Raw genomic sequence first — 21,316 nt, 5'->3', positions numbered from 1 at the left:
ATACTTTACACATTGCCTCTTATGTTAAGCCTGACTACTTTGTGCTGAACTACGAGAGGTTAAGCACATGCAAATGTTATGACTTTTGTGGTCCACCCTGACCAGGATTGTGGTTGCTACCTGAATGCCCCCCTACCGTTTCCACCAAAAACCCAATTTCTTACAAGGACTCATTTCAAAATGCAGTCAGTCAGAACTAATTGGGAAACCAACATTAATAAAGAGCTTATAGGTAGGCAGTACAGCGTTGGTCAGGAGTAAGCTCATAGGGTTTCCAGGAACGCAAGACTACAATATGCCCACTTTATTTACCTTCATGCTACATATATAACACCCAAGTGTCTGAATCTCATGCTAGAAGTGGACTAAAAGGCTCATCATTGTGCATTGGAAAGTGGCTGCAGTACCAGCTTTAGAGGACTGGAAACAAATATATGTAGATAGGCTAAAAGTGAAAAAAACCGCTAAAAAAGGAGGAATGTGAGTGCATTACAAAATATCAGTGGCAGGTAAGTACAACTGAGAGGAGGTGAGGGTGCCCACACACACATGCACACTCCCTCTTGTGTACATACACACACACACTCACTCACTCACTCACTCACTCACTCACTCACTCACTCACTCACTCACTCACTCACTCACTCACTCACTCACACACACACACTCACTCACTCACTCACTCATACACACACTCATAATACTCACTCACAAATACACATACATTTATACATACACACACCAAACAGTCAATAAAAAACACTTACCTGCTGCAGCTCTCTGGGACAGAAGCCTCAGAGGTGTCAGGAGGGTTGGGACTGCTGCCTCGACAGCAGTCCCTACCTCGTCACAAAGAAGGCTAGGGTCAGATACAATGCTGACCCCACCCACTCTGTGACTATGTGTCAGTGATAGATACTTGGCAGTTAAGGACTCAAAACTGAAGCACCCAGGTACGAGGCTTTCACTGACCCTTCCCTCATTACGAGGGTGAGAGCCTCATGGATCTTTACTGATTTGAGGTCACACCCACATAAGCTGTGACATCCTCATCCGAGCAAAGTTCAGCTCAGACAGTCAGGAGCCTGTGGATGCAGTGCAAGTCTAGCTCTTGTCTGCCTGGCCTGAAATTAAGTGTGTGTGTCAGGATGTACAAACAAACAAAGTGGACGGACCCACTGACCGCTGCTCAGCCTGACCGACACTCTTTATGTCCAAAAGGTGCTGGGAAATATATCCCATAGCAGAACAGTGAAACAAATTGCTCGTTGCTTTCGAGCACATTGAAAAAAGCAGATCCTATTCTTCCTCACTAAGCAAATCCCAGGCAATGAACATTGAGTAAAGCAGTGGTTGATGTGAAAGCGTATAGGTTGGGGAGAGAACACAGAGAGGAGAACAGGCGAGGAGAAAAATAATTCCAAAGCATATGCTCAAATTTTGTTTATTAGTTAAGAACTTTTTTTAGACAATGACAGTCTGACAAGGCCAACATACCACTCCTGCAAAAGGGCAGCAGTCGGGCTGGAAATATGATCATAATGATCTTGTTCATTATGTATCAGCACCACGTAAATAATATTACGAAATAGCAGATTGTAAACCCCTCTTAATCCTGTAAAGTACTGACTATTTCCTATATAAATACAATAAACATATATTTTTTAAAGCGGCTTAGCAGGTTTTTAGGTCTCGCGACCTATCGATGCGCGCAAGCGCGTCGAGCGGAGCGAGAATTCAAGTAGCCAAAATCCTCGTGAAACCAAGGGCTTCTTGCGCTGCAGTTTTCTTTAAGTTCACGTGAATCACGTGACAGCAAGCTCCTTCGTGCACGAGCTTGCCTGAGCCTTCTGCCTATCAGCCTGCCAGTTCTCCTCCCCTAATTATTCACTTCACTTGTGACTCCCCACATCAAAGCCTCAGCCTCCCTTCCTTGCCATTTGCTTCCTAACCAGCCTGCCTCGCATAATTGCATCAGACCCGACACTTCAAAGGAATGCGCCCCCGAGAGCCACTTTCACAGCCGTGCATTTCTCTTCCTTCTTTACCTCATGTGAGGAAACAGCGCCACTCGCTGGGCGGCATTGGAACATGTGCCTAGGCTGCAAAATAATGAGGTGGAAGATGTGCTTATAAGGTCCCACAAGCGAGACCTATTGGCAATGCCAATGCTTGTTTTTTATTACAGAGAGAAGTGCACTAAACTTACAGTGACCTGCTCTAGTGTTATTATTAGGTTTGGCTTGAGAGCCTAGCTGTCTCTGACCTATTGTTACACATTCTTTCATTCTGTATGGAAATGGTTTGTACATACTGGTCTTGATGTTTTGTGCTACATATTTGTTACGTTTTGCATATATAATCTTTTTTTAGGAAGGCCCAGGCTTACTAGCCGAAACACGTGATGGCTGTACCTCAAAAATCTTTATCGTTTCATTTCTTTCGGAATAACTCTGATAGTTAAAGAGTCCATGCTTACACCTTTGATCATGCGAAAGAAATACTGGATTCATTATAAGGATTCTTCCTAATTATTATGAATATTCTTATTCTTCCATGTACACCTTTCTATTATTTCTTACCCTAGTAATGCATACATAAAACAGTACTTTTTTTTCGTTTTTTCCAGCGCAGTTGGCTTTTTTTAAGTTTAAACCAGGAAACGAATTTGAGTCATACAAAAGTACACATATGCACAAGGTCACACAGTCGAGCTGCATAAAACAAAAACAAGCATTGGCAAACCTATAGGTCTAGCTTTAACATGGTGATGCATAGAAACACAGGCATGAAAAATGCTGTTTGTATGGAATAGCACAATAAAGCCAGACGTGCCAATGTTTATTGTATTACGGTTTGGTGCTGACTAGAAAACCTCTCCCACAGCCCTGGCAGAAGCATAATGCTGATGGTGGTTTATGGTCAGGATTCACCGCAGTTAGGGGGCAATAGAGTGCCTCCCTTCAACCTGAGCAAACAACTTCAAAACAGCGTGTGCTCCAAACCAGTCGATGCAAGAACCAATAGCATGAATGCGCCTTCATTTATTAGGTCCCTTGGATGGGAAACCAATACATATGAGTATGCCCACATTGATGATTCATATGCAATATGAAAGAGATACGAATTCTTGCACACCGTAAGTAGCCATTTTCTGGCAGTCTAATGTGCAAGTGCCTGATTTAAAGCTTGTCAGCCGGGGATCTTTCCTTAAATACATTCTATTTTAATCTCTTAATTAGTTACAAAGTAAAAAGTGTCAGACGTCAGCAGTTAGATGCATAGTACACGTTTTGGAAATCTTCAGGTTCAATGGGACTTCTGTAGAGATGACAGATGGAGTCAGGGGTATGTACCCCTGCAGCAAACAGGCTGATCGAAGGGAGTGGCAGAAAAAACAGAAGAAAGCCTTGAATTTCTTTTGGCTCTGAAGAGGCACTGGAACCTTCACAGTGAAAGCTGAAGGGTACATTTACTGAGAGGTATAATACAGTTTTTTTACAAGTCTCAGGCAATGACAGCTTGGAGCAGTAAAACACGCCACCTACGGATTTCAGGTGGACATGTTATCGTACAGGAGGCTTCTCTCTTCACGCATTCCAATACACAACAGAAATTGTTGCTTCACTGGCAGGAACTTTCTCTGTTGGCTATTGGGCAAAAGGCCACGCACTCCGGAGCTGTCCCCCAGTTGCCTTTGCCACTTGTGCGCTCTAGCTCACAGTTCCTGAGCTCTTATATATATATATATATATATATATATATATATATATATATATATATATATATATATATATATATATATATATATATATAATATCTCTCCTGCTGGCAGAGTGACTGCTCTCATCACTGAACCAGGCCTAAGTGCTGTGAAAGTTTTCAAAGGTCTTCAGTAGCATGGGCTCTCTAGAGTCACAAGAACTGGTACTTAGAATCCTGTCTGACTCCAATGTCATATCTCACTGGACACTGGTGCTTAGCAAGTTATTGCCACCCAATCCCCTGCAAAGAAGCACTAGTCATTACATCGAAAAATGGTTCTAATCCAGTGTGCATTTTTCAGCTGGCAGGTATCGTACATGCTGGATAACCTTTCTAAATTAATCACTGAGTTATAGGGCATCTCTTTCTCACACATCTCCGGTTCAGGCAACTAACCGCATCTTGGACACATGGTCTCCAGTGTTCTGTCACAACATGGGTTCCATAGCCTAAGAAAATCTGAGTTAAAAACTCAATCGTGGTAGTGAGAAATATGGATATAGAAGAAATACTACACATGGGAATGTGGTAGTGACTGCATTGATGCAAAGAGGTGATAAAGGCCACTAGTAGACTATTATTATCAACATTGGAGAATCCGTGTTAATCCCTGTCCACCATAATTTATCTAGAAGACACAGACATGAATGAAAACATACTAAAGAAGATCTTCAGAGGAAGCCATTCATGATTAATTTTAACATCTAGGCTTTTGATTAGGGCAAGTCTTATACAAATGTTTCTGTAAAAAAACACATTGTTCAACAATGAGCAGCATTTCAGCATGATTTGGTACTTTGAGTTCAAACCTAGCAGGACATCCTTAATAAAGGTAAGGAGATGAGGTGAGGAAAACCTCTATTGTTCCTATTTCCACATGATTTTTGTCAAGCATCAAACATACAAGCCGTCCATGCGTTTGAAATGCAAAGATGTTAAAGCACTATTTTAATGTATTTTCTTTGCTTTTGATTTTTAGGTGGTGGCCCCTGCAAACAGCAATGTAGGAACACAGGGTCTAGTTATACTTGCTCCTGTTTTATGGGATATGAGCTTCAGGCCGATGGTATTTCATGTGAAGGTAAATTATTACCAGCTACAATGTTTTATAGGGGTATAAAGCAAATAAATTGTTGTTATGGTCACCTTCTCAGATTTGGATTCATAATTGATTTAGAGTAGCAACTATGTGTTGAGTATTACTGATGTTTGGCGAATTATATTTCTTTGCGGAGTTAATTTACCTGCAAAGGACAGAGAAGCATGCAACCCTTTTTAAATTTTTTGTTATTATTCTTATAACATGCAAGTAAGAATGCACTTGTGTGATGGACAATGCTGGAAGTAACAATGCGGGGGGCGTGGCCAAGCAGCATGGCCGACCGGACGTGAGCTCTGCCAGCTCCCGTCCGTCGGACCCTGAGATCCTGCCCAGACACCTAGGGGGCCGAGAAGTGGGTCTGGGAATCCCCTCGGTCTGCTGGTTCGATCCACTGCCTGCAAGCAGCCGCCGCTAGTGGACATCGCCGGCTGTGAAGCCCGGACTGTGCTGCCCCGCCCGCCTGACTACGCAAGGCCGGGGATTGGGGCCTAGCCACCAGGTGCGGAGCTCCTGACGGCGGCCCGTGGAGGTCCTCCTTTAGCGCCTACGGACGCTTGCTCTTTGCCGCGCTACCCGGCGGGGGCCCCAGCTGTCTGCTGCAGGGGCAGGGCCCACCAGAGCGACGCCCAGACTGTACTGCCCCGCCCGCTTGACTACGCGAGGCTGGGGATCGGGACCTGGAGGCCTTGTGCAGAGCTCCTGAGGGCGCCCCGGGGGGCCCTCCTCTGACGCCTGCGGACGCTTGCGACTTGCCGCGCTCCCCGGTGGGGGGCCCCGACTGACAGCTGCGGGGGCCGGGGGCACCGGAGCGGCCCCTGGACGGGGAGACAGATGGCGGCTGCCTGCCGCGTGGGGACCGGGATTTGTGGCACGCACCGGTCAGGTGTGGAGGCCCCGGCCTTTGACGTGGGCGATCCCCGCACTGCCCCAAGGCATGTCAGCGGCCTCTTGGAGGGCCTAGAGTCCTCGGACCCCCGGAGGGGGACTGTCCCTGCCCCAGGGGGCCCTCTGGCCCGGTCCGTGCCTGTGCCAGCTGTGGATGCCGGAGGGGGATTCCCCAGACTCTACCTGCTGCGGCCGGGACCTGCTTTGACCGCAGCCTGTGGTCCCTGCTGTTGGGCGGTCCTGGAAGCGGAGACCTGCACCGACTGAGGCGAGCCCCAGAATTGGATTTGGCCGGTGCCGCAGGGGAGCGGTAGATCTTGCTCCTTGCCGCTGACCCTGGTGGGGCGGGAAGATATTCGGAGACTGCGCCCCGGCCCTTGCTACCCTTCGGAGCCCGACTGTGGGGGTGCGATCCTGGCACGACAGCGGAGTGGGGTGTCCTCATGCCCAGGAGCCTGATCTCAAGTGTTCTGTGAGTACGGGACGTTGGACCAAAACTCTGCTGACCTGTTCGTGTGCTCCGTCGTACTATAAGGACTTTGGCAATGCGTAAGGACAGAATGTCTCGTTCTACCCAGCCCAACACCATAACGCAGTACACTACTCAGAGGCTGCCGTCCCAGTGGATCACCCGCCAATCAGGTCAGGAAGACGGTGCGGAGGCCCCCGTTGAGCCCTCCCGGGCGGAACTCCTGAAGGCGATTCAGGCTCCCATTCGTCGGCGCTGGAGAGGCAGATTGAAACTGTGTCAATCGACGTCAACCTCTTGCGGACGGATCTCCGGAAGGTGGCGGTCAAGGTCTCGGACGCCGAGGGCAACATCGTACAGCTACAGAGCGAGGTGGCATCCCTCAAGAAGACGGTGACCCAGCTCACGGCCACTACAGATGCCCTGGAGCGGAGGGCTGAGGACGCGGAGGGACGGGCTCGTCAGAGTAACATCAGGGTCCTTGGCGTACCGGAGCTGACGGAGGCGGGTAATGCTGAGCGCTTCCTTGAAACCTGGATTCGTACGCAGCTGTGTCCCCGGGGCCTGTCAGATGTCTTTGTGATCGAGCGGGCCCACCGAGCGCTAGTTCCACCGCCGCGGCCCGGAGCTCCTCCGCGAGCTATCATAGCCAAAATATTGAACTATCGCGACAGAGACTGCATCCTGCGGGCGGTGAGGGAATCAACGAATCTTACCATCGAAAATAGTAGGATCTCCATATACCCTGATTACACCCAACAGGTCCAGCAACAGCGGAAGTCCTTTCAGGGGGTCAAGCAGAAACATCGAGAAATGCAATTGCAGTACATGCTGCTATACCCGGCTAAGCTCAAGGTGCTTACTCAAGGGAAGGCGTATTTCTTCGACTCCCCGGGGGAGGTCTGGGAGTGGCTGGAGATCCGAGGAGATGACCTCCCGCCGGGTGAAGGAGGTGGCCCCCGGGAGAAGTGGGGGACCCGCCCTCCACGGAAACGCCCCGACAGGCAGTGGCACCGCTCGGAGACCTCCGCGAGTGAGGAACGCTGTAGAGTCACGGTGGGGGTCGTCGGGGCTCTGCTTCTGGCGCCGTCGGATGCTGAAGATGGCTCGGAGGCCTTGAGGCCCCATGGATCAGACGACATCCTGGTCCCGGACACACTGCAGACTACGGCGCAGGACGTGACTCTCACCGCTCCGGTGATCCCAGAGACCGGTGGGACAGACCAGCCTGCTGAGTCAGTGCCACCTTGAGGGAACTTTATGGAAGACATGTGATGTATATTGGGCTTTTGAGGGCCTTCGCACTGTGGTAGTGTTATATTACTCAGCAATGACCTTAAAATTGATTCACTGGGGGGGGGTTCCCCTTCCCGCTAGGAGCGATTGAGTGGAGGGGGCGGGGTGTAGGGATGAAGAAATGCTCGAGGGGCAGCTCGGCCTCTTAGTTGAGTCTGGTGCTCTATGTTAGGTCTATGGGTCGGGATGGGAGCTGGGGGGGGGGGGGAGTTCATTTTACTGTTTTTCTGTGTGGGTGATTGAAGTGTGGGGTGAATGGGGTGGCTGTGTACGTCCTGGCACCAGCAGTGGGAGAGCAGATTGGCATGTTTGGTTGTTGCCGGTATCATGCTCGTGGGTGGGGGGGGTCTTGTTTCAAGCATTAGTTGCGGGGAAAGGTTTATGGCATCGTTTGTATTACAGGTCGAGCACCGGATGTGACGTACTCTGTATATAGCCGGGCACGGTGGAATGAGTTCTATTGGCAGCCATGGGGTATAGGTTTTTGACTGGGAATGTGAGGGGATTGGGCACATGCACAAAAAGGTACAGGGTTCTCTCCTTCCTTCGCAGGCACAAGGTGTCTATAGCTTGCCTGCAAGAGACCCATTTGGTGGATGAGGGGGCGCAGAATTTGGCAAAGAAATGGAGGGGTCAGCTGTTTCACGCGTCTTTCTCCAGGTATGCTCGGGGGGTCCTGATCTGGGTGGCACCCGGAGTTCCGTTCGCTCTCCAGTATATGGAAGCGGATATTCATGGACGTTATTTGTTGCTCAAGGCTAAGCTGGATGGCAAGGACATAGTCATTTTGAACTCCTACGCGCCCAACATTGATGATCCGGCGTTCTTCGGGACTCTGCAGGACACCCTGATAGCCGACCTGGGGACTCCGCTCTTCTGGGTTGGAGATTTTAATTGGGTACTTGACCCGGAGCCTGATAGTTGCCCCCCCCTAAGGCGGGCACGAAGGCCTGCATGACGGCGCAGCTTAGGGCGGTCATGAACAATGTGGGTGCAGTGGATGTCTGGCGTCTTAGACACCCAACACAGCAAGTGTACACATGCTATTCCCTTATGCATAACACACATAGTCGCCTAGACAGGGTCTTGATTGCGAATACGGACATTCGTATGACGGTGGAGGTAACGCACCAGGCCCGATTCTTGACGGACCACTCCCCAGTGACCTGCGTAGCGCAGTGGGGTACCCCCGCTGTTCTGCCCCGTACATGGCGGCTCCCTGTCGACGTCCTCCCTGATCAGGTAGGGAGGGAACATGTAAGGACTGCCATTGGAGATTATGTTGATCTTAATTGGGGAGCTGGGGGCATGTCCGTGGCCACTAAATGGGAGGCCTTGAAGGTGGTAGTGAGAGGCGCCTTCATGGGTCTTACATATGGCGTCAGGAATCAGCTCCTGAGGGACCTTCAGGATGCGGAAGAAACCCTCCTGCAGGCCCAGCGACGGGTGGGCCCTGGTGGAACTCCAGGGGCGGAAGAACAGGTAGCCAGAGCAAAGCTTCATGACATACTGGACAGACTAGACAAATATACGTTGACAGGGAGGCTACTGGCTTGGATTTTGAGGCGGGAACAGACCCCTGAGCGCATAGTGACCCTTCGGGATTTTCACGTCGGGTTAGTATACTCGGAGCAGGCCCTTCTAGGGGTCCTTCATTCTCATCTGCGGCACGTGTACACGGTGGACCCAGATATCACGGAGGCCTCGTACCTCCCCTATTTCCAGGGACTGCCCGTCTCGACCCTTTCGGACTCGGACCGGGAGGAACTGGATATTGGCCTGACGCTGCTCGAGGTTCACGGGGCGTTGTCATGCCTGCCGAGAGCGAAATCGCCGGGTAGTGACGGATTCCCCCCGGAGTTTTACCATGAGTTCCGGGATATACTGGCACTGCTCCTCCTGCAAGTCTTCCTCGAGGCGTTCGAACGCGGGGAGCTCCCCCCGAGCATGGACCAGGGTGAGATCTGCATGATCCTCAAACCCGGGGGAGACAGTCCCAATCCTTCCTCCTACCGACCGATCACTATGATTAACACGGATATCAAGATCCTAACTGAATTATTGGCCATTCGACTAGCCCCCCATATGACGCATTTGGTCCATCAAGACCAATGTGGTTTCATCCCCGGCCGTAATACGGCCATGAATTTGCGGCGGTTAAACCACATCCAGCATGAGGTACAAGGCATGGAGGAACAGATGGTCTTGGTCTCCATAGATTTGGCCAAGGCGTTTGACACTGTGGAGTGGGGCTACCTCCGGGCAGTGCTTCATCTACTGGGCTTTGGACCGCACTTCTCCCGCTGGGTGCAGATCCTCTATCTATACCTCCCCGACCGCTCGTGTCCGTCTGGGAGGCGCTAGGTCGGAGGAGTGGAAGTTGGGCAGGGGCACGCGACAGGGGTGCCCTCTGTTGCCTCTACTCTTTGCTCTCGCTTTAGAGCCGTTTGCTGTCAGAGTACGCACGGAGTTGAGACAATGGGGCATTCAGGTGGGGAATACGTGTAATGTCATCTCCTTATACGTGGACGACGCATTATTCTACCTGAGAGCACCCAGGGAGGCGCTCCTGCAGTTGCTACACCTTCTCGATCGTTTCGGGGAGGTGTCGGGCCTGCGCCTGAACCACAGTACGTCGCTGATCTTTCCATTGTCGGGCTTCGACGCGGTGCCCTTAGAGGCTCTGCCGGAACTTGGGCTCCGATGGGAGCAGACTGACTTCCGATATCTGGGCATCCACGTCACCTCGCAGGAGACGCGGTCTCTCGTCCATAACGCGGATAGGGTGCTGGAGCCTTTCCGGTCATCCGTCACATTCTGGAGCACCCTGCCGCTGTCCCTTATGGGGCGTCTGGCAGTCGCAAAAATGGTGATGCTCCCGAGGACATTGTATGTCCTTCAAAACTCGATGTGTCCCCTACCACCTAGGATCTTTAGGACGCTCAACACATTGTTCACGTCCTTACTCTGGGCGGGACGGGTTAGTAGAGGTGCCTTGAGTACTGTGGTGCGCTCTTACGAGGAGGGGGGTTTGGAGGCCCCGCGGTTTGATCTTTATTACTACGCCGCGCAGCTCCTCCCGGCGGTTCGCGGGGGCGTGGAGGTCTGGGAGACTCAGTTGCTAGCAGGTAGAGCCACAGTGCAGGAACTCCAGATAGCTCTGATGCAGGGCTCTGGGGCTAACCCCAACCTCCCCTATGTGGTCAGAAATACGGCTGCGGTGTGGCAACGCTTTGTGGAACGGATCCTCCGCACGGCGCCGTTTCATAGGGAATTGCCCGTCTGGATATTGGCACCCATAATTCAATTGGAGCACCATGTATCTTTCCGTAAATGGAAGTATGGGGGATGCGAGGTCCTCACGGATCTTTACCCCGCGGAGGTCTTTCTCTCCTACGAACAGGCGGGGGAGTCGTTTGGCTTGAGTGGTGGACATTACTTGCATTATCAGGGCCTGCGTTCCGTGGTCCGTTCGGTCTGGCCGCAGTGTCCGGAGATTCCCCCGATGACCCACATCTTGTGGCAGAGGCCGGAGGCTGATCGCCTTGCTCTACGCTGCGATGAAGCACGACTCGCTTCCCCCGGTGCCGCCCTCCTGGGCAGCTTGGGAGGCGGACTTGGGATTCCCTCTGGATCAAGGACAGCGCAGGCGCGTCGGGGTGTTAATGCGCCGGGTGTCTTGCAATGCCCGCTTGAAGCTGATCCACTTTAACTTTTTACACCGCACTTACCTCACCCTGCTCTCCCTTAGTCGCTTTTCCGACACATATAGAGAGAATTGCCCCGGGTTCCTACATCTGGCCTGGGAGTGCCTGCTGGTTGCAAATTCCTGGGCGGACGTGGTGGTCTGTATTCAGACCACTACTGGTCTCCGTGTTGCGCTCTCCCCCTTGCACTGCATGTTAGGGCTGATACCCAGGCCCAAAAGGCGGAAGCTCCCGTTCAAATTGTTACAATTGATGTTGGTCCTGGCAAGGCGGAGGGTCGCCATTACGTGGATGGGACAAAGGGCCCCTGAGTTGGATGTGTGGCTTAGAGATGTGAGGGAAGGGACACTTGTGGAGGAAACGCATATGCAGCTCTCTAGAAAGGATGAAAAGTTGCAGGATGACTTGCTGGCTTGGCGGGTCCTGTGTGCGGGGGGTCTGAGCATAGAGGGTCACTCGTCACATAGTGACTCGGAGGGGACTAGTGCCGAGTTATTTTCATCGACCGAGAGGGGGTTTGGGGGGAGGAGGACAAAGGAGGACGACTGAGGGGGGTATTCTGGGGTGTATACCTGATGTGGTATACCTGATGTGGGTCCTGGCCTGTATCTCACTCACAATGTACTTGATAATTGCTTTATGTGATGCTGACACGTGACTATTTCGTTTTATCCCTTTTTATGTCTCAGAGACTGTCCTAATCCGAAATGTGTCATAATGAGTCAGTCGCCCTGTGAGCAACTGTTGTTCTTTAAGATGCCTGGGATTTGTTTTTCTTGTATTCTACGAAACTGAAAATAAACAAAGTTTAAAAAAAAGAAGAAGTAACAATGCATTTTGTGTGTATAGTGGAAATGGGATCTAGACCAAAGCAGGGCAGGTTGATGAATGAAGTGTCACCATCCAGTGTATTTAATGGAGTCTGTAATGGTGCAGAGATTGAGGTTCTTTAGTCACTTGCTTCATGCTGAAATGCTACCTCTTTAATGGGAGCCTTTTCGGCTGCCTAATACATAAGGATGTATGGATTTCGCTTTTGCTCATGTAAATAAAGTGTGATCAAAATGTCACCAGTTTTATGAAAATTCTGCAATCCCAATTCTGAAATTTGTAGGGAAAAGTATTCAAAATGAATTTACCAAACAAGCAAACCTTTTTTGCAAGATCTAAATGTTAATGTTTTTAAAGGTTTTGAGTAAATTACTTATGATGAAAATAACACATTTCCACTGTAACTGTGTAGTAAGAAGTTATAAATTATCCATGCTTTTGCCATCCAAGAATATGTTTTCATGTTCAGGAAAGTAATTGGAGTTTTTCAAAAACCTTTTCAAATTGGCTGTTGCAGAGCTATAATGTTGTTTATAACTTTTCTACTAAGGAAACATGGGTAGGGCAAAAGGATTAGTTGCATGTGAAACCAGGAGACATTGGTTTTTGAGTCCCTCAAAATTGTGTACACCAATTGTCTTATTAGTGTAAATTTAATAGTGCCCTGAGTGTGTTTCAGTTTGCGCTTGTTAGTTATAAGTCAAATAAGTCAAATAATCCAGTCCCAAATGTTCCTTTAACTCGTAGATGTCTATAAAATTTTAATATCGTTGTATCAAAATGTACAAAAGTAATTCATTGCTTTTAACCAACAAATACCAAGTTTCAATAGTTTCATACTTTTTTTGCTTCACCCCTTTAATTCATAATTTGTGGAAATATATGTAGAAGAACCTCTCACCCATTACCATAACAGTATTCTTTCGGAATCCTTAAAACGCATCTTCCTCTAAGCCTCACCAACCTCCCAACAGATGATTTGGTATTCTCACTGAAAGAGATTGAGAGCTTGAAACAAAAAGTACAAGGCAACTCGTGGAAGTTCTTTGACATATGAATGGAAACATTTGTGTTTAAAACTTTTTCTGAATCTCTCGTAAAGTGGAGAACATTGAACCACCCATAGATTCGCCACAACCATGCTCACCACTCTTAGCAATAGGTGACCAAATGTCCTGCATGCCATGATTGGTGCTTCTTCCCACTTTTGTGACCTCCTAATATTGCACATTTTAGATAATTAAGTATATCCCTTCCTATTATGTTCCTTATTCACCAAAACAAGTTGTCTTTGAGTACAACCACCAAATATGGATCATATCTCTTTTCATGCTGAACGTCCAGCGCGTTTTTGATGGTGATGGATACAATTGTCTGATTTTGACTGGCGTGTGATATCATCCATACGATGGGTCCCTTTCTCTATGGTGGTTGGTCATGTTGGACAAGTATATTAGATCATGCATCGTTTCCCATGGTTTATAATGTTCTTTCCCTCATTCTGGTCCCACAAATCTCCCTTTGCCGTCTCTGAATATTCAGCATCAGAGTTAGGATACATTTTTGGGATGAGCCCTTTTAAACTGGACAGACAGTGTATCACTCTCTTGAATTTTGTCCCCTTTTTAGGCCATGGCCAGAGTGTTTAGTTGTCTGTTGGCCATACCTACTGTCTTTTTATACATAGAGTGGGCTTTGGGCAAGACTCTCACGCGTAATTGGGTGGCTTTGTTTTCTACCTCAGTTGTCTACGCTTGATACAATTGCTTTCCTCCCTATTTTTATGTTTGTGCCGCAGAAGAACATTAGGTCCCACAGTGTTCTGATTGGTTGGCTTGTTTCCTTCCTGTGCTGATGTTGCTCACATTCAGGGAACTACTTTTTTATTTTAATTTCTCTTCTTCTGGGAGGTGCAGGTGTTTTCCTGCTGTCCATCATATGCGGTTTCCTGGTTCACTTGCCCTCAATGTCTATCTTGCTTCTGCCAAGCACATCCTTCTCATCTATTGGTTCCCTTGCCCCTCCTCACTCTGCTTTTTTTACTTTAGTTTTTTTGTTTTTTTAAGTTGGATTCCCACAACTCCTCCATTTAGTTTGACAGACAAGGCTTGCAACATCTTTCTCTGAAGCAGTGTAATCTGGCATGCATTCTGTAACAAGATCACCTTATAGCCTTAACATTAAAAATGTTTATAGCATCTAAAAGTTTTCATGATGTGTTCCTTCTGGAGGAAAGAATTTTGTCAATATGTCCTTTGGTGATCCTCAACTCTCTGCACTCTTTAAATTGAGATTTTAGGTGTTGAATCCCTTTAAGTACCCAGCAAATAAGGATTGACTTATTCCTACAGGCCATTGCATGCAGCTTCCTCCAGTACAAAAATTATGCAAACGTTTTCCATTCTGAATCTATTTTTTAAATGTTTGCTCTTTGTCTCCCAGTGTCTTGTTCTTATCAGATCAAACTTTATTTGGTCTAGCTAGACCATAAAAGTGCCAAAGAACATTAGTTAATACAGACCACAAAAAACGTACAATAGCAGCATAATATTAAAAACCGTTAAAAAGCCTTTAGATAAAATGAGTATTAAAAACATAAATACCAATCAGTGTTTGTAAACTACTCGCCTTTAAGGGTCTTTAGGCCCTGAGGTGGGGGGGGGGCTTATGAGGGGGGGAGTCTGCTGATCCATCTGTGCACTGACGTTCAGTCGAAGAGCCAGGTCTTGAGATCCTTCCTGAATTGGGTCAGCGGCTTTGATTGGTGCAGCGGCAGGGTGTTCCAGGATGTTCCAGGTCTTGGCAGAGAGGTAGGAAAAAGATCTTTCTCCGGTCCTGTCCGGTTCTCCGGTCCTGGTCTTGCAGATCCATGGGACAGTGGCCAGAGCCAGTTAGGTGGAGCGGAGGTGTCTGGTGGTTACGTGAAATCTAGTGGAGAACTAGAAATACATCAGTTATTAAATGATCATCGTGGCCCTCTGCTTAATAGCATATTGAATGTAAACAGCAGGTAAAAAGCAAATTTTTACAGTAGGGAGAGACTGTAAATAGTTGAAGTCCGCAATTAATAGAATTTACAGAAGAAAATAGAGTGAATCGTATGTTGAGCTGAGTGATCGTCACAAGGACAGACTGGTAATCTATGAAAATAGGAACTCTATTGAGGAAAGGAGGCCAAAAAGTGCATAGTCTCAGTCTAACTAGCAAGAATCTGTGATGCTCATTACACACCCATGTTAAATTGGGTTCAATACTTGTGTACATACAAATCCGCAAGTACGCCTGGACAAATTGGCATAGCAACCACCCTGCCCATTCTCTCTTCCTTACAGCCATTTAAATAGCTTTCCTTTAGTGAAATGAGGGAGGCAGCAGTCACGCTGCCAGGAGAAGTAGACAGATCTTCCAGTCCCAGACTTAGATATTGCGAATGACCCTAACCAGGGGTTTGTTAAACATTGATCAAGTTTCAGACACAGTAGGCAAGCACGGCCCTATTGAACGAAGTCTGACTTTTAGACCAGATTCTGAGCCACAGGAGAAGTGGTTGCATTCTGATAAAATCATTTATGAAGGAGCTGGTACTTTTATGGACGGATAATAGCCTTTTAATGAAAAAGTTGTCAATTTTTTCCAGACCTTACTGATCAGTAATTCCCCACAGTCCCGCCCCATAGGAAGTGACTGCAAGGGATTTGGCCTTGTAAATGGGCACCAGTTCCCTAATAGGCTTTTGGCTCAGTTTACGGGCAAAGCAAAGTACAGCTTCAGCGGATTTAGAAAACGCAGGTGCTCTACTGGACATCAGAGGACACCAAGTTAGATGACTGTCAAAATTAATTCCTAAATATGAAACCAGAGGGACAGTGTTAACCTTAGAGCCGTTAACTAAAAAGGCAGTGCGTTGTCTCCCCACCAAGGCCATATCACACACTGAAAGTAACGTCATTGTGAAGTTCTCTGAAGAAATTGACAATATATTGATCAACACCCATGTTTGTCATAATGCTCCATAGTTTGAACCTGTTAACGGAATCAAAGGCGGCGCACTGGTCAATAAAATGCAGGAACAGCTTGCCCTTTTTTGTCACTGTATATTTACTTCAAAAACTGCTCCACAGCTCCTAGGTTGGAAAGGAAGCAGAATTGGACCTCTGGAAGTACGCTATGTTCATTGGCCCACAGCTTGAGGGGGTCCAGCAACATACGTCCCATGATTTTGGCATTTGAATTAATCAAAGAGGTGGGACAATAACATTGTGAATTGCCTTTGGCGCCCTTATTAAAGAATGGGATAATAGTAGCATGGGCCCAACCCTTTGGCAGGCCAGTAGCTAGAGCAGCACTAAGAACGTTGATCAGGAGTCAAGTGCTTGGTGACTCTTACATGGGAGGGTGGACAACCACAGGTCTCCTGGGAGCTACTCACCCTACTGCTTTTGCAGGGCGGACTGGGGGCACCGGACATGATGCTGTATGCTCTATGTGCCCAAGCCCAGTTTCTTCAGTACTGGCTTTAACCTACCCCGTTTCTGCCCCACACAGCAGTTGAATTGGACTGAACCGCTTCTTGGTCCCAATGAACTGCATTATATTTACCGTACAAATCTCCTAAGGCTTAAATCAATATTGTTGAATGCGTGCGCTGGGAGGGTTTGTAGAAGATAGCAGGGTTGGCATTTCTTTATGCTCCCTCCGTCCCACTGTCCAACAATCCAATGCTACCTCTGCTCTCAGGGAAGGTGCGACATTCCTTGCCCACACAAATTTGACATCAGACTGTTTTCGGACCTCTACAGGTTCTCCCATTGTTTAATGCTACATTGTCTCCACCCCTTACCCTCCTTGATAGACTGTTATATTACCAACTGTGCTTCACCTGTCGAGCCCTGTATGATACCTTCCTTCCCCTCTACAACCCCTTCCAGCTCTTGAGCACCTTCTCACTTCTCCGTCTGCCCGCAAACTGATTACTCACCATTACAATACTATGCAGTGCTATTCTCCAGTTGCATCCCTGAGGGCACGGGTTGGCTTGGGAGGCGTATATCTCCTTGTCTCTCTCGGACGTTCAGTGGTCCTTCTGCTGTGGTCAACTGTAACTGCTCTCTCCAATTATCGGCTCTGGCTCATTCACTTTACATTTTTACACCGCCTGTATTGCACCCCACTGCAGCTTTTCAAAATGGGTTTGACTTTGGATTCATGCTGTCTGTGTTGCAACTTTCCCTCTGCTTCCTTTATGAATGAATGAATGAAAGGAATCTTTTATAGCGCAACTTAGCCCAAGGGCATCGCCACCTTGCCTGGCAATTCCCAAGGGTGACATCCTTCTGGACAGATGTTTTTGCCATCATCCACACAATCCCGGGACACTCACCTTCGTTCACCCCTTTGGTGGGCCTATTGGGGTATGTTAAAGACACGCCCAGCTCTTGTCGCCGTCTCACTGCCATGCTCCTTCTGCTGGCTAAGCGCAGGGTCACCATACACTGGGGAAGGAAGCCCCCCCCCCTTCTCCAAAGCAAGGTTGAATGATGTAGCATACTGTCGGGAACAATGGTCTAACTTTGGGGAACTTATGCCATTGCGATCCCGTCCCAGGGAGATATGGGAGACTTTTGCTGCCTTTCTCCACTGCAGGGACTCTCATTCACCTGTGGTGGTTACAGTCGGGGGTGGAGAACGACCAGATGTCGCTAGGTGAATGTCGATTGCCTTTATGTATTGCTAGCTGAATCGCAATGTGCTACTTTTCAGCTGTTAATGCCTGCCTTTCAGTCTTCCTAAGCGTTCCAAATACTCCTCCTACATTATGGCTATATAATCCCTATTTTGTGCCTCTATCTTTCTTGCACCAACAACCTGGGCCTGTGCTACAAAAAATGCCTCTGCTGGACGTTATGAGTGGCTTAATATATATTCCTTCTTGATTAAGATTGTGTAACCTTGGCGTGATCCCTGATTGTTGTTCTTAACGTCCTCCTCGTCCCATTTCCTCCTCTACCTCCTGCTCTCCCCTCCCTTCCTTCTCAGTGCTGTTGTTGTATTGTTTATATTGCAAATCTCAATAAAAGCATTTTTTTAAAGAACTTTGGTCAGGAGAGGAGCCCATAAGGAAGTAGTTGCTTTTAAACATATCTGGAGGAATCCCATCTGGGCCTAGCGGCATGCCCAACCGGGCAGTTGGATGGCTATTGCCAATAGAACCTCAATCGGTTCCACCTCTTGGGCAGTGAAACTTGTCGTCAGGGGCTGTAGGAGTACAGAAGAACCTAAAGGGCGACCCTGATGATCGATTTTAATGTGGTTTAGGGTGGCTATATTCTCCATATCAGGGCCAGCATAAAGCTTCGTGAAGTGAATGACACCGGTATCAGGCGAAATTAGTCTCAATGCCTGGGCCTTTAACTTTCTCAAAGTAATTGCGGTTTACTGTTGCCCACAATGCTTACCTATCTGTTAACTCACTTGCTTGCAATAGGGATGAATAGTCTTCTTCTCTAATAGCATTCTTCCTTGCTCTAAGAGTGCTCTGGTATAAGGTTCTGCAGCTTTGAACCACAGCCTGATGTCTGGGTTTCTTCTTCAAAGCATGTAGCAACTGGTTATGTGCCTTAGTGCACTTTGAGTCAACTCACTTAGCGGGCAGTTTGCTCCCTAAATTAGTTGAGATCAAAAATAGTTCATATTCCGTACCACAGATCCTATCATAAGTCTGAAGAAGCTCCTTGCCACCTCCCTGTGTATAATCATCAACAAGGCCTTTCAGAAAATCAGGGCCTGAGGAAACCACCTGCTGTGTTAAGAAGGTGGTTTCATCTATCTTCAACCAGTTTTTAACCACTCCACGGTTCCTGGAAAATGAAATAGGGAGGGGTTGGTCTACAATGGCCTTTTTTAACAAAGAGCAAGGCATGTAGAGAGAGTCAGAAGTCTATGGTCGTTAAGTGGTGAATCAGAAGATATTGTTATACATGTTTATTAATCGCATTCTGGTAGATTGGCCCTGAAGTAGAATCATCTGGCAGTACAGAGAGCCTTGAATAAGTCACCGGAGCGGGCAGTGTAAGGGAGACAAAGGTGATAAGGCCCCCATCAGCCCTGCCCATAGCCCTTGCAATGGCTGGTGCGAAATAGGTGGAATATCCATCCAGGAAAACAGAGTCAGTGAGGCAGGTCTCTTGAAGGCAGATGATCACATAGCAATCAATACATTTGAGCCAGTCTTGCCTATCCTACTTATTTGTCAGGTCCACAACATTCCATGAAGCTAAGAGAAGTGGCTGGGTTTTGTCACACCCAGGACTCCGAGAGGAGGTAGACTTGTCACTGATAGACGAAGGAGGCATGATATCTCCGGCAATCCTTGGGGACCCATGCTCCACCGGCAGGTAGTAAATATCCTGAGCAGTAGCCTTGCCATAGGGCCAATCCAATTGATCCAGGTATGAGACGGGGCAAACCTGTTGGAAGTTGAGACAGGGTTTCCAGGCAGCAACAGAGTAAGCAAACCAACCTGTGGTTTATAGAAATATCCAATAGGAAGGGCCTTAATCGCAGCGTTTGGAGGCCTAGCAAAATTTAACCTGGGAAGAATATCCTTGGTCATCCTTCTTTCTCTGGAATTGATAACAATACAATCAAAAGAATCAGGTTTAGAGGTGTAGCCCATGCAAGGGACTGCTATCTTGCTATGCAAAAGTGCAGGGCTTTCCAGTCTGCTACTAGTCCAGTGAAACATCTTCAATCAGTTGGGCGTGGTCTTCACGCATGTCATGGCTCTGTGAAGGAATGTTTTCAGTATATCCATGAAAGGAGTGGCCTGGAGCGGGAAATTCCGAGTATGCACCCTAGGGGCTTAAGGGGGCTGAATGAGACTAGTTCTAACATTCCTTCTGACCCGGGGTCATATACGCTGGGCTCGCACCTCACTTATAGTTCCAGGAATATCCTGTGGGCCTGGCCTGGGCATAGTAGTGGGCCTGTCTTGGCCAAGACCACCTTCTTTTCACAGAGGGATGACACCAGGACCAGCTGCGGCCATAGATGACACCGGTGAGCCTACATTAAGGATGCCACCTATAGAAGCAGGTGGCTTGGAGCTTGCTGTATGATGCACCAGCAAAGCGTCATTTAATTTGGCCAGTGTTACCTCCACCTTCACCAAAGAGAACAAAATTGGGCCCAATACACTAGTGAAGGAGGACATATGACATTCCTGCACACTTCCCCAGCAATGCCTGCTAAAGTTGTCTACAGGTGGTTTGGAGGAAGAGGGCAGGGTTTCAAGGTCAAATCAAGAGCTGGGGAGAGCATTGCAACAGGGGACCCAGCACATTGTCGCTTGGACTTGACCCCCTCATTCCACTCTCTTCCTCTTACCCCCCAGGCATTGTCTCTTCCTGACTTAGGTGGGCTGAATAATAAGTGATCCCTCCTAGAATGGTCACCGATCTCAGGGGCCATGGTGTCATCTGGAGAGTTCGCACCCGAAGGGATTGTTCAAGGCTTCATGAATCGCAATAGGCACAGGTGTGCCTGTGTTGGGGGCAAACGTAATAGTCAGCGTATTGGGCTCCATGGGGACACAAGGTTGCTTGGGTGCCAACTCTGGCAGAGATGACAGAGACAGGCGCCTTTCCGGGAGATCAATCTCCCTACTAGTCATGTGCCCCACAGCTCGCTGCAGCAAGCCATTAAGGGTAGCGCCAGGCGTTGGTTGCATAGTAACAACGCTCCGTTTGCCCATGGTATACCTGCAGAGTGAGACCTAACAACTAATGGGTCAACAAAAGTCAGTCAAAGACAAGGTCAGGTAGTGGATGAAAGTACAGATAGGTATAACTAAACACAAAATGCTCAGTGCTGTTAGTGGCAAATGAAGGGCAGGTGGCATGGCCTCCGGGTGAAGACAGGCCTCCCTTTGCCCCGGCATGGCCCGCGTTGCGGGGATATTACAAGTGCTTTATAGGGCTGATGAATGGCAGGTGGGAATCGTTGCAGTACCTCCTCTTTTGCACTGTGGAAGCCTGGGACTTGTGGTCCCTTAAAAGTCCAGGCAGTGCATCCAAAAGCTTGTTGAATATGATTTGTATTCTTCACCTTTAGCTTTAGGTTCTCTGTGGCTGCTTCTTTAATTTGTGTTATATCTTTTTCCGCACCTACTGTTAAATCCACTTTCAAATTCCCAATATACATTTGATGCAGCAAAAAGGGGCTTTGCCAAATTTTACCATCCGAAACCAATTTCAACGCCTG

The 21,316-nt window shown here is 48.2% G+C and overlaps 1 protein-coding gene across 2 annotated transcripts in view; it reads left to right on the top strand.

The window, feature by feature from the left end:
* The window catches only part of FBLN1 (fibulin 1), a 900,993-nt gene that overhangs the window by 272,078 nt on the left and 607,599 nt on the right, over positions 1 to 21,316 (top strand). For both annotated transcript variants that reach the window (XM_078673831.1, XM_078673830.1), the window contains exon 6: positions 4,745 to 4,846. In XM_078673831.1, coding sequence (XP_078529957.1) covers positions 4,745 to 4,846 — 102 coding nt within the window. The remainder of the gene's footprint in view (positions 1 to 4,744; positions 4,847 to 21,316) is intronic.

The sequence above is a fragment of the Lissotriton helveticus genome, chromosome 1_1, assembly GCF_964261635.1.
Source record: "Lissotriton helveticus chromosome 1_1, aLisHel1.1, whole genome shotgun sequence".
NCBI classification, from domain to species: Eukaryota; Metazoa; Chordata; class Amphibia; order Caudata; family Salamandridae; genus Lissotriton; species Lissotriton helveticus.
The sequence above is the reverse complement of the archived record's forward strand: the minus strand, read 5'-3'. Positions and strand labels throughout refer to the sequence as shown.